The 12736-nt window shown below is 31.7% G+C and overlaps 1 protein-coding gene across 1 annotated transcript; it reads right to left on the bottom strand.

The window, feature by feature from the left end:
• Window positions 1-254: 254 nt before the first annotated feature.
• LOC108203039 (protein TRAUCO) lies at window positions 255-11094 on the bottom strand. The gene is made up of 4 exons (XM_017371732.2): window positions 10034-11094; window positions 9012-9251; window positions 8081-8208; window positions 255-461 (listed from the first exon to the last, which is right to left on the bottom strand). Exons 1-3 carry the CDS (start codon window positions 10992-10994, stop codon window positions 8126-8128), a joined length of 1284 nt encoding a protein of 427 aa, XP_017227221.1. The 5' UTR covers window positions 10995-11094; the 3' UTR covers window positions 255-461; window positions 8081-8125.
• Between the last annotated feature and the right edge of the window lie 1642 nt (window positions 11095-12736).

Below are 12736 nucleotides of genomic sequence, written 5' to 3'. Positions count from 1 at the left end.
TATTGTACTTTTGATCTTAAACACAAGTTTAAGAGACGGGCCAATATGGAGTCGCATCAAGAAGCTACATAATATAAGTTCTTGACATGCAATTCGCAAAAGATCTACCCCATGTTGTGCGCCCTCTCTTTGCATTCTGCTCTACTATTTTTTAGTAATTACAGCATTTTTAGGTTGAACCAATTTACTTGAATCCTGACCGACAATAAATATTTATCTGTTTTCACAAGCACAAAAAAAAAAAGACACGGGAGTACAATAATAATATGATAATATCACAATCCTTAGTAAGCATTTCATTGTTATATACAATACTACAACATATGGAACTCCTTAAACAAGATTACTTCTAAAGAAAGGTGAGCAGACAGCTACTATATAGTAAATATACCAAAGTCTCCGAGAAGCTTCAAAATACACCACTGTTCTTTTGCTCGTACCCCCATACTTCCAAATGCCATCTAAATAAATATATTTTCAAAGCATTAATCACTTGTTATCTGTCTAAAGAAGAGAGGATGGCAAAGAAAATACTAAAATATTAAACAGATTATATCTTCATTTTACATTGCAAATATTAGCTATGCTTTCTTTTATTGTTCCAGTATACATTTTTTTGGGTGAATACAACAATCTTTTCCCTACTGTTGTAGCAAGGTATATGCATATGCGAGAGACTAACAAGGCAGGTCGCCATTGCAGAAAATGATATAAAACATTCTTATATATAATTATAAATTGATGGAGAAACCTACACTTAGTAGAATAGTGTCTTTGCTGCTTTTGTAATGTAAATGTCATGGGTCTCTAAGAAAACAATATCTCTACTCCTAAGAGTGAAGGATAAGCTTTGCATAGTTTTCCATGGGTGGAACAGGTTAATATAGGAGGCATGTTTAGTTTCACTTAATTAAATATAATATCGAACCTAGCTTAAAAAGCAAGACAATTAAATATATTATATCTATACTACATAAAAATCAAGAATACAAAACCCATCAGGGACTAAGCTACATTCAAGCCAAAAAGGTAGTCGTGGCCCATGGCTTCCCCAAGTACCGATTGATAAATGTTAAAATTATTTTTAACAAGTATATTTTTAATTATATATTAATAAAATTGCAAGTTCGTCCCCTTCTCTGTTAAATAAACATTTGTTTAATATTATTAGCTTCCATTTTTTTTTACTTAATATGATGGATGAGGGATTTCTTGATCCTCTCATGTTCATATCTCTATTGAAAGAGAACTAATCAAGAGTTTTAACAATATCTCAGTTATTGATTTCACGAAAAGATCTCCACTGTATTTCTTATTCTTTATGTTTGTGTATTTAATCCATTGAATACGTCATTACTTAATATTTTCTTTTAAAAAAAAAATAAAATTGCCCCATGGAGAAAGAACTCTGGCTCCGTCCCTGTAATCTACTTATTAATACATTTATAATAGTTGACATAGTTACCAAAAATTGCATGTCAGAGGATATTGATGGTGAGTTGAACTAAGACCGAAGGATTACCATTATTCTTTTTTTGCACTATAATTTTTAAGAGGGTTACGACATGAGAACTAGTGGATATCGATATGATATTTGGTCCTAAGAGAACTGAAACCAGAAACGTTTGAGCTCAGTGCAATATTTAGGTGAATCGCTTGGTTGTAATATTTGGTACTGGGTACATTTTGAAGGAAAGTAAATATTAAGAACTAATTCAGTTTAACCAGACTGACCTATTTTATATGATATATCTAGATAATAGATATATTATCAGTTCTTCATTTAATTATAAATTTTTACAACCACACATAATATTCACTTCACAAATCTCTCGTGTTTCAACTCTTCTTAATTAGTGAGTGTTCAAGTTCTACTCTCTCTTAATATAGGATCTCTTCTTTACTAGTTCCTTTTACTATCTATCTTTCTACATACATAGTCATTGGGCTTTCCTGTGATACTTTCCTCTGCTTTCATATCTTTTCTTCTTTTTGTACATCTTTTTTCTGGGTCTTTCTTCTTCAATTCGTTTGAATTTGGTGCTGGTTTGGGTGTGCTGCTTTATAATTTCACTCAAGTTCTTTTTTTATCTATTCTACTTATGTACTATGTAGCTTCTGATTTGCTATGAACCAATATTATAGTTAAAAGCTTCTTAACAAAAGATATTGAATTTGAAGTTGCAAAATGTAACATAGGGTCATGTTTAAGAGAGAACCATTAGACAGAGAACCCAGAGAACCCTTACCTTAATTTTAGTATTAGTTAGGGTTCTGCAGCAGAACAGCACCTGAAAAAAATGTCTTATTTATGTATTATTTTTTGAAATTACTTCTGAACACACACAACGATGTAAAAAAACATGTATTTAGATTTAGATTCTGAAAATATACGTAAAATATAGGGTTCTGCAGCAGAACCTTAGTAGTTCTCTCGTTCTATTTTAAGCATTGGTTCTCTCTTGAGCGCGACCCATGAACATATGTTTTTTGGACATCCATTACTGCCGTCATTATTTATCTTCGAATTTCTAATTATTAGCTTGTATATATCTATACTTTTATACTATTGTTAAAACTGGAATAAAATAATTTAACAACCGAATTTCAAAAAGTCAAAACAAGGGGATGTTAGCAATTTGGCAAAACTTAGAGTAAAATGACCCAAAACGGCAAAACCCATAAAAATGTCCCCTTTACATATTTTCAAACTTTGTTTTTTAAATCAAAACTTTAAGCTGCATTCATTTAAAAAAGTAGGGGGAAAAAAGTAGTACATTATTTATAAATAGAGTAAAATAAAATATAGTTGCAACTTTTTGTTGCCATAATGGACCATATCTTTGGGGAGTACTGTTTTGGACCTAATTGTTCTAAAAGGGTCCTTTTCTCTAAATGAGGTGCTTATATAAAGTAAAAAATTTGTCTCAATCAATAATAAGAAAGCACCGCATGCTGGAGAGCAGGGATATTCCACTTTGGTGGAGAATCGAGCAAAGAATACACAACACGTGCAAGTGTGCGCCACGGTGCATACAAGATGCGCCACTTTGCGTATCCACGCAGTAAGTCGATCCGATTCGTGGGGGTGCAGCAATTGCAGCAAGGGAGGGGTAGAATAAGTAATATTAAGCAACTTAAAACTAAACAAAAAAAAAACGACAGGAGTCACTGTGTACCATCTAAAACCCCCAAATTGAAGAGCCCTAATGGAGAAAGGGACTCTAGTCACTGGCGCTAGAGAAGTCGTCATCTCTGCTCCGCCGTGTGTATATATGCGTGATTGTGTGTGTATATATGAGTGTTGACTCCGTTGGTCAACCACCCACCTTCTCCTGTCCGTATACACTATACCATTGTTTATGTTTGAATTTTAGAATTTTATTATTATTTTTTGTTTATGTTTTTTCTTAAGAAAAAAATTAAAGATGAGATATTATGGTATATAAATATGAGGTTGTGTAACATGGTTAGTGCTCAGCTTTTATTAACACCAAATGAATTAAATGTTTTGGCAGTACAGTACGCTACACTGGCAGTGGCTAATGTATTGCTTCCAATTCTTTTGATTTTTTTTTTTGCCAACAAACTAGAAATGTACAAGTGTTATTCAAACATAAGACAAACTTATGTATTTGATGTCATTTATTTGCTGAGGTATTTGAGATTGGGTGTGCTTTGAATATTAATTCTTGCTTTTACTAAATAAATATATTGAATATATATTTTTAATATTTTAATATTTGCTTCCCGACACACCCTAATAAACGTTTTTAAATTTTGCCGAATTCTCGTATATTTGCACCGGCGTACCCGCAACCATGCTTCATAGACCGCATGTAACTTCTCGATTGTTACAAGCAAACCAAAGACTTTTGAGTTATATCAATCTATTCTATATCTAATAGAGCAACCATGAGTAATTTTATTCATATTACAACCTTACCCTGTTTAATTATAGGCATCAATATCTCATATTATAACATACACTTAATTCTAATGATTACTTTATTAAATTAATATCTTTCATAATTACATATTAATAAATCATATTTATTACCATATGAAAAAAAAAGAACGACCAAGTCAATTGATAATTATTAAAAAAGACAGTTTTTTTTTTAATTATTGTATGAAGTATAGCTACTGGATTCTGAAATAAAATCATGAAGTCCTAATGCTTGAAGATAAGTTTTGTACTCTATTAATTTAAGAGCTGATCATATAATTATAATTTTATAACCAAGTCTCCGACTCCAATAACTGGAATAATGATAGTTCTGATTGAATCGATTCTGAATTTTTTTGTTGTTTGGAAAAATTCATCTATACATGATCACCGCATGAAAATAAGTATATATATATATATATATATATATATATATATATATTCATATAATTAATCTCGAATTAATCATATTAATAGATAAAATACAATAAATCTCTAACACCGGCATTATGTACGAAATTATTATAGTGATGAAATCAATATCCTCCGTTATACGGTGTAATATTAAGATAGTTATTAGTTAGCAACTTAATGACGATGACTTATATAAAGTATATGTGCAAAATCGTATATGATTCGACAAGAATCTCATTTTTTTATATCAAATTTTTAATAATTTTAAGTGAGTGATAATTCAATTATATAATGATATTTTAAATAGTATATATTTTTTGTATTTATATTTTAATAAATATCATAGTAGTGAGGATATGTGTACATATAGACATCATAATATGACTTAAATAACAAATAAATATAAATATTAAATTTAAATTACTTTTATAATACAAATAATCTCAATTTAAAAAAGATGGGAAAAAAGATATAAGATATATTAAAATATTAATTTAAAGCAACTCGTTCTTTGCACGGGTAAATAAGCTAGTTATATATATAATATTACAAATATATATACACACACATAAAGACAAATGATCAAATAGAAACTACATAGATTCCAAGAAAAATCCCCCTCTATATAAAATCACCCCCATATATGACATCACCCAACCAGGACCTACCCTTGTCTCATCAATCCATCCGGGCCCACTAGAACCTCACCAGGCTCCAAGACATGCCCCTGATAGGCCCAAAAGGCTCCAAACATGTCCCCGACATGCCCGGGAGCCCCACCCAAGCAAGGCCCACCTCAAAGTATATCCCCAGACCCCACAACCCAACCTATTCTCCTTAGTAGCATTGGTTTATATTTTACGGGTTTCAATCTATTGCAATCAGACCCTATATATATATATCAATGTAAAGTTTTTTGATATAGTAATGAATGGAATATAGATCATACATGAGTGATGTGCAAGGAGAAAAAGTTATGTTATATTTACATTAATGGATAAGCAATATTTTGTTTTTGCTAAATCATCATATCGGCATTATTTATAATAATAATAATAAATATCAATAAATTATTTTAAGAAACAGAAATCAAACAACCCAAAACAAGATAAGATGGGTATTATAATTATTATACATATAGTTACAGATTCACTTGTCATTTTCTTAAGCACATTTACTTAATTTTATGTTATATAGAGTCAAGGCCTAATTAGATACTTGTTGAATAAAATATAAAAGTACACAAATACAAAAAGCAAGTATTGTAACCAAGTCGTCTAAGGGGCCTGGAGTAGAGCGTATAGATCAAAGGGAAAAAAACCTAGCTGATGAGTGGAGAAGTTACGTCTATGGACTGGAATGTGATCCACCTAACAATGTCCAATAGAATAGGTGGATGAACTAAAATCGATCGAAAAGGAAGCAATAACATAGAATCAAGGGGATGAACTAAACCGTAGAAAACCCACTAGTGCTAATTTAATCCTACTGCACAAACACGAATAGCCCTAGAATTCACAACCAGAGTCCAGAAAACAAGAATTTTTGGCCTTACTTAAAAACATAAGTAAATAATAATATCTTCTTTTTTGCTGAATAATATTTTTTATAGCAACATGCCAAGTAAATATGTTTTGGCATCAATGTGCTCCAAATGACTATCTCTTTTCGTCATCACTTCTTTTATTCATGATATCGATCTCTTCTTGTCAACTCTTCTATTTCCTATTCTTTTCCGACATTTGGGAACTTTATCAATCAAACTATGCACACAATATGGTTATTGTTCTCGCGTTACCTATAAATATAATTACTCCCTCCGTTTCAAAATACATGTCCACTTTAGCAAAAAAAAATTGTTTCAAAATACTTGTCCACTCCAACTTTCAATGTCAATTTATATTTCCAAAATCAACTCTCCTTCACATATTACAAATTTATATTTCCAAGATCAACCATACACCACACATTATGTTCAATTAATGACTTAATACACCTCTTTTTTCTCACAATCCACTTTTCTTAAACTATGTGATTTTTTTTAAGTGGACACGTAATTTGAAACGGAGGGAGTATATATATAAGAGTTTCTGCACTTCCCACCCCACTACAACATTCATCAACCATCACGATTATGATCTTAAATTTTGAGGCTAGTGGTGGCTCTCCTGTTATTCTCAAGGAATCTCATTAGTTGATGAAGAACTTTTTGTTTAACAATGACTTGACGAATACTTATGAATAGTACTTAGTGAATAGTAGTGTAAACTATTCATCCAGCGCCATTAAGTCCTCGGTTAACAATTTTGTTTTTTGGCAAACCCTAGATATCCCGACAACAAAGATTTTGATGTGGAAACTAGAGCTGGTTACATACCTATTTGACAGGACAAAGGATCAACCTTAACCTTGGATGCTCCAGCCAAAGAACCAATAGAAGAATTTTCTAGGAAGGCAACCCACAACCCATGACAAGCAAGATTTTCTTAATTCAACAATCAAAATCTTCTAACTATATGATGCAAAAAAATATAAATAATTACAACCGTAATACTTCACCAACAATTAAAATCCTATTAACAAAAATTCCTTAATTTGTTCTGGATCGATACCTAGAAGATACCTAATAATCTATTTATAATTCAATTCTAACATACTTTATCCTTAAAATTAAAATATAAAAAAAAAATTGAATCTTATAAGTCATTCCGGTGCATCACAATGATATTAGGGTCAGACATTTAGGTCATGATCCAATTATTCATATTAAGTGTAGAAGTGAAGAACTTATAGAAGTTTATAACTAGAAAAAATGTAAACACCTGCACAATAAATCATAAATGACTTGCAAGTCTATGCCGAGAGGCTCAATTATTGTTAGTGAAGATGAAACATAAAACAAAATTAAAAAACAACCCTTCATGATTATGTGCACAATGCATGTATTGATTCAAAGCTAAATAACAGCTCTATCGAAACTCTACTGAACTAGGCACCTTACAAATAACATATGTTCTAACATGCCACCCATTGCAAGATCATTACTATACAAATTAGCAACAAATTCATCAAGTGCTTGTGAAATTATTTTTCACTAATTTATTTTTTGCAAAGATACTATTCTTAATTGCGCTTCTCAAGTTGCATTTTAAAATCAGCTCTTGCACCTTTTTCTTCCATTTCTCATCACAACACTAACACATTAACTGTTCTTATTTCAGATTCTAAGAGTGGAATGGATTAAATCGAAACAGGCTCTATACCATTCGAGTGACATATCATCTACATAGCGACGACATTACGACATTGTAGTAACATATATATGTAACTATGAAGCAACTTAAAGTATATTTTTACAAAAACAAATTGTAACATTTCTAACAAATGGGTACTATGAATGGTCTATAATATTTTACTAGGTTTATATTTGATTTAAGCTGCTTGGACTTTAAAAAAATTCTATCAAAACATTTTGACAGGGAAGTACTTGTTTTAGGATTGACCTTCCAACTAGTAGTTCAACACAAACCAAAGTACTAGCACTTGACTAATGTGTAACCCACACATCCAATTAGAAGCTTTAAATTCTACCGCCTTTGCCTTATAACCCATTAATATCAGCACAAAATTGAAGATAATATAGAAGATACTAGCTATCGCATCTAAACCCACATATCATATAAATTTAAGTGAGAAACAGGACGCAAAGTGTATTACCTTTCTAGATACTTTCGATCTAAACCAAAATCAAGCTTAGTCAATTTAGTCTTCGGCAATTTTAATGTCTTGCTCTTTGACCAACTTCAGCATTGGGAACATTCTGGGGGCAGTTACCAAAGGTTTACCTGTAATCAGAAAGAAATTTTATATTATTTGTATCCCTACACAATTAAAAACCCTGTCCTTCTCAGGAATTCTGCTTTACTAATAACTACTACTAATGATTACTACAAGAACGTCAATAGCAAAGCTACCATCAACAACATATTCAAGTAAATGTTGATTTCCAAAATGAATATATGAAGGGATGATAAGTGAAAAGAAACTCCAAGCCTTCAGGGGCACGAGCATATCTGGTTTAGTAGTTAAATATAACATCTTAAGCACTGTTTTGTCCTTATGAATCCTGGCCCACATGACGTCGGAAGATTGTGGTCAATCTTGAACATTACATCTATCTATTTAGAAAGACCGTAGCATGTACTACATCATCCAACAAGGAAAAAAAAAGGTAATTATTTACATATCCTCGCACTCTGTTGTAAAAAATTATGTTCACGCAATGCATAATTCTGAAAAGATTGCAACTATACTTACTGTTAGAGAATGATGTAGTAGCAAATACATATAATTCACCTAGGTCTAAATTTGCAGAAAGGAAAACTAAGTTGAAGCATATACTTTGTACAAAAACAAAGCAGCAACTTAACTATCTAAAGAAACAATTCATGTTCCTCAAGCAACAATTTCTAAATTCAAGAAGATACGCAAGTAATTCAATAATTTTCTCTAAAAAAATGAGAGTTTACAATCCTCAGCTGAAAGAATGTCAAGTTACAAATGCGTTATAGTCAAAAGCCTAAATTAATCAATGCCCTGCAAAACAGTAAAAATTTGCATAACTAATTTTTTGTCTCATCTGACACACCGTTCTCATAACTGCTGTCAAAGCCATGATAAGGAACTTCAATCATAGGCCTTGGAAGAGGTCGGTCATTGAAGTCTTGGGGAAATGATTCAAAATCGGGGCCAAAGTTGAACTTCACAACACAATTAGGTTGATTAGGAAGGGTATACATTGAAGCAGCAGCAAAGTAACGACCACCAAATAGATCCTTGAATGCAACACCCTGACATTTTCCATTTTTGAAGAAAGATATCTCACTTCCTGCAATATACGATGTCATGATTATACTTAAAAATGGTATAATATCAAAACCTAAGTAGCTTATTTGTAGTTTATCTTTTCGTTGTTTTTATTATAAAAAATGATTATTACAAAGTTGTCCTGCATCAAAGTCTAACTTAAGAAGTTTGAATGCCTTCATAAGCACAAGCTTACAATACGTAGTATAGTTGCTATCTCTTTAAAATCAGCCAATGGCATGCTGTTAAACAATCCAGTAAGTGTAACACTTGTGGGCCTGAGCTTGCGGGTTACAAATGACGGGCATATCGATCCAAGTAATTACATACAAACTAAACAAGTTGCAGTCATTAGAGTGACATCTCTCTTCATTATCATACACATTCATGTTTATTGTCTCCTGATAAGGAATTTACTTTTCAAATCTATTGCTTTGCCCATTAAGTCGATGCTTGAACAAGAACAAAATTAGTGAAGAAAAAGACAAATGGCGGATCAATAGTTGACATTTTCTACATATCATCATCGTCATCGTCTCACCATGATGATGAATCTTCACAACTCATCCCACTCTTTTCCTTTCAGATTATGGAGTATCTAAATGAAATACTCTGTAATAAAATTTTTGTTCAGTATATAATTCCTTTTGGTTTTGCAGTAAGTTCTGTTATCCTTGAGCATTTATTGTGCTAATATCATGCTAATGTATTTTGCGAATGACCGGATATTTGTAACATAAAAACAAAAACATATAATCAAATATATATATAACCTTTAATGTAAGGCGACAAACAACCACTTACCTGGAATCACTTTAGGTGGATCCTGTTTGTGATCAGGTGCACAAGCATATTTCTGCCCCTTGTACCAAACAATATTAGGTGCCGTGGGAGTGTACAAATCCCCCTCCGGCAAATTTATGTAAAACCCAATAACATCCCCTTCTTCGTACCCTTCTTCCCCATACTTCTCTCTCAAAGCCTTATGTATCTTACTTCCATCGATATCCCTATACCCAAAACTATTCCCATCATACCCAACGGGAGCCTGCAAATCCCCCTTCTCAGTCGACCAGCCGAGCCTAGTATGCCCCGTGACTCCCATCTTAACCAACTTAATCTCGAAATACCAAGCTCCTTGAGTGACACCTCTAGTACTCCTCACCATCCTATACCCTTTACAACTCGCAGCACTCAATCGATCCTCACTCAACTCCACTTTCTCCGCCTTAAACGATTTCGAAAGACAAATCTTCATCTCCGGAACATCATCATTCTTGTCAGGAAACCGCGGCAACGGCGTAATCCTCACAAAATCCTCCTTGTGATGAGAAGGGGCAGCCCCATTATTACTCTTCGGCTTCTTCTTCCCTTTTCTCGAACTGGGCTTAGTCCAAACACTATTACTATTACTCTTCTTCTTCGACTTCTTCGTCGTCGTAATCGCCTTCAACGTGGGCGTGGGCACCGGCGAATCCACCACAACAACAGCTTCATCAGACAGTTTCTTGTGTTTCTTGACAGGGTTAGTTTCGTCTAATTCATCGTCTTCATCGTCGTCGGAATTGTCGGAGACTCGGGTGAAATTGGGGGAATTGTCTTTGGGGAGAAAATCTTGATGGGCATTATCGAAATCTGATAATTCCTCGGAAACAAGGGGCTCGTCTTTGATATCGGTGGGGAGATCAGTGTCGGTTAGGGTTTTTGAGGAAGCGCCGTCGTCGTCTTCCTCGTCGTGATAATTGCCTCCGAGATTGTTGTCCATATGTACGAGGAGATTGACAAAGGGGGTTCTGTGTTTGTGTTTTTTAGGGTTCAGTTACATCAGATTGCTGTAGCCGATGGATATTTACAATGGTGTTCGCCGAGTTAATTAAATCAAACAAATTCAAATTGTAAAAATATTATTTATAAAGTTTTACACATTATTTTTAAATATTATCACAACCAACTAAAAGGTTATGATTTTTAGTATTTAAAATAATATATTTATATTTTATCAAGTTTATTTATTATTTATATTTTATTGTGATAGCCTGTATTTTCCTTGTAAAAAAAAAAAAAAAAAACTACTTTTCAATGGTGTTTAAAATTTTGATAAAATATATTTCTATGTGATTATATTTGAATACGTGTGTTGTTATTTTATAAGATTTTATATACTGAAGTGTTATCTCTAAGCAAATATTTAGGTCAGAACTTCCGTTAGCAAGTGGATAGATCTTAATTCAAAATAATGATCACGTACCCATAACTGTAGGAACACGTTGAACCAAGTATGTACATAAATACACGTACTTGTTTCACTTATTTTCTTGTACAGCTCTTCTCTTCTAAAAGGTATGTCTATGTTTATGTCCTGCTTTTGTGCTCTGCTCTGCTATACACTCTTGGCTGATATTTGACATTATATGTATAACATGTTTACTACAGTGAATTTAGTTTGTCACTGTGTTGTGTATATACATGTCTATTTTACTAGTTTTACACATACTGTTGGCTACTGTATATTATATGTTTTCTATTATTGTATATTATATGTCTTCTATTATTAAGTGTTTGTGTAATATCTTGTTTAAAGTTTCATGCCTTTATCTTTTGTTAATTATTTTACTGTATATAATGGAGTCTGATTTTTTATTAGATCTCAAAATTGTTTTGGAGTGATTAAAATTATGTTTATAATTAATTTCTGAAAAATATGCTTTTATGTATATATGCATCAATTTTGGATATGAATATCTTTGATTTTATAATTTAATATGCATGTTAATCTTTTATGAATTATATTAGATTTACGTAATTAATATACATTATTTTATTAAAACTATTATTATTTTATGTCACTCTTGTCAATTATAATAGTAGTATTTTAAGACTAATGTTTACTTGTATATTTATGAACAAAATTGTTTAGTAAATATTTGTGGAGACTTGTATATTATGAGATTGTTTAATATTGTGTGTTTATATTTGATTGGCTACATATGTATAAATTATTAGTTTTTGTTGAATTCAGTTTACTGGAGTTTTGGGATATGGACAGATAGGGTAAATTGTGAATTATTTGTAATCTGTTTAGAAGTGATGGATGGGTTTGTTGAGTGGGCTTTATGTGTTACTTGCACAGGCTATTTGTATGTGTTCACGTCAAAATAGGTTAACTGTGTATACAATATAAAATTAGTTTATGTATACTTGTACTGACTTATAAAAATGTTATGATTATTCTATGCACTTAGTTTATATCTTCTTTTATTTATTTGTATAATTGTTAAGATTAGTTATATGATTAATGGCTTAATTTAATTACTCTCATTAATAAATTTTGTAATATATGAGGTTATTATATATTCAAAAGACAAACTATTTTAGAGAGTCTCTTTCTTAAATCATTTTTTTTTATTAGAGTTGCATATTTAATTATGTGCCAAGCTAAATTTATTTTGTATGATTATAATATATATAAGTAATATTGGACCTTATTATTAATGTCATGTTTAATTT

Source organism: Daucus carota, chromosome 9, assembly GCF_001625215.2.
Source record: "Daucus carota subsp. sativus chromosome 9, DH1 v3.0, whole genome shotgun sequence".
Taxonomy (NCBI): Eukaryota; Viridiplantae; Streptophyta; class Magnoliopsida; order Apiales; family Apiaceae; genus Daucus; species Daucus carota.
This window is presented reverse-complemented; position numbering and strand designations above follow the sequence as displayed.

Excerpts from the sequence above, each read along its gene's own strand:
- LOC108203039 (XM_017371732.2), bottom strand. The coding sequence starts at position 10,994 with ATGGACAACAATCTCGGAGGCAATTATCACGACGAGGAAGACGACGAC. Across the intron at positions 9,252-10,033 it reads TCCACCTAAAGTGATTCCAG|GAAGTGAGATATCTTTCTTC; the intron begins GTAAGTGGTTGT and ends CGTATATTGCAG. Across the intron at positions 8,209-9,011 it reads TGACAGCAGTTATGAGAACG|GTAAACCTTTGGTAACTGCC; the intron begins GTGTGTCAGATG and ends TTCTGATTACAG.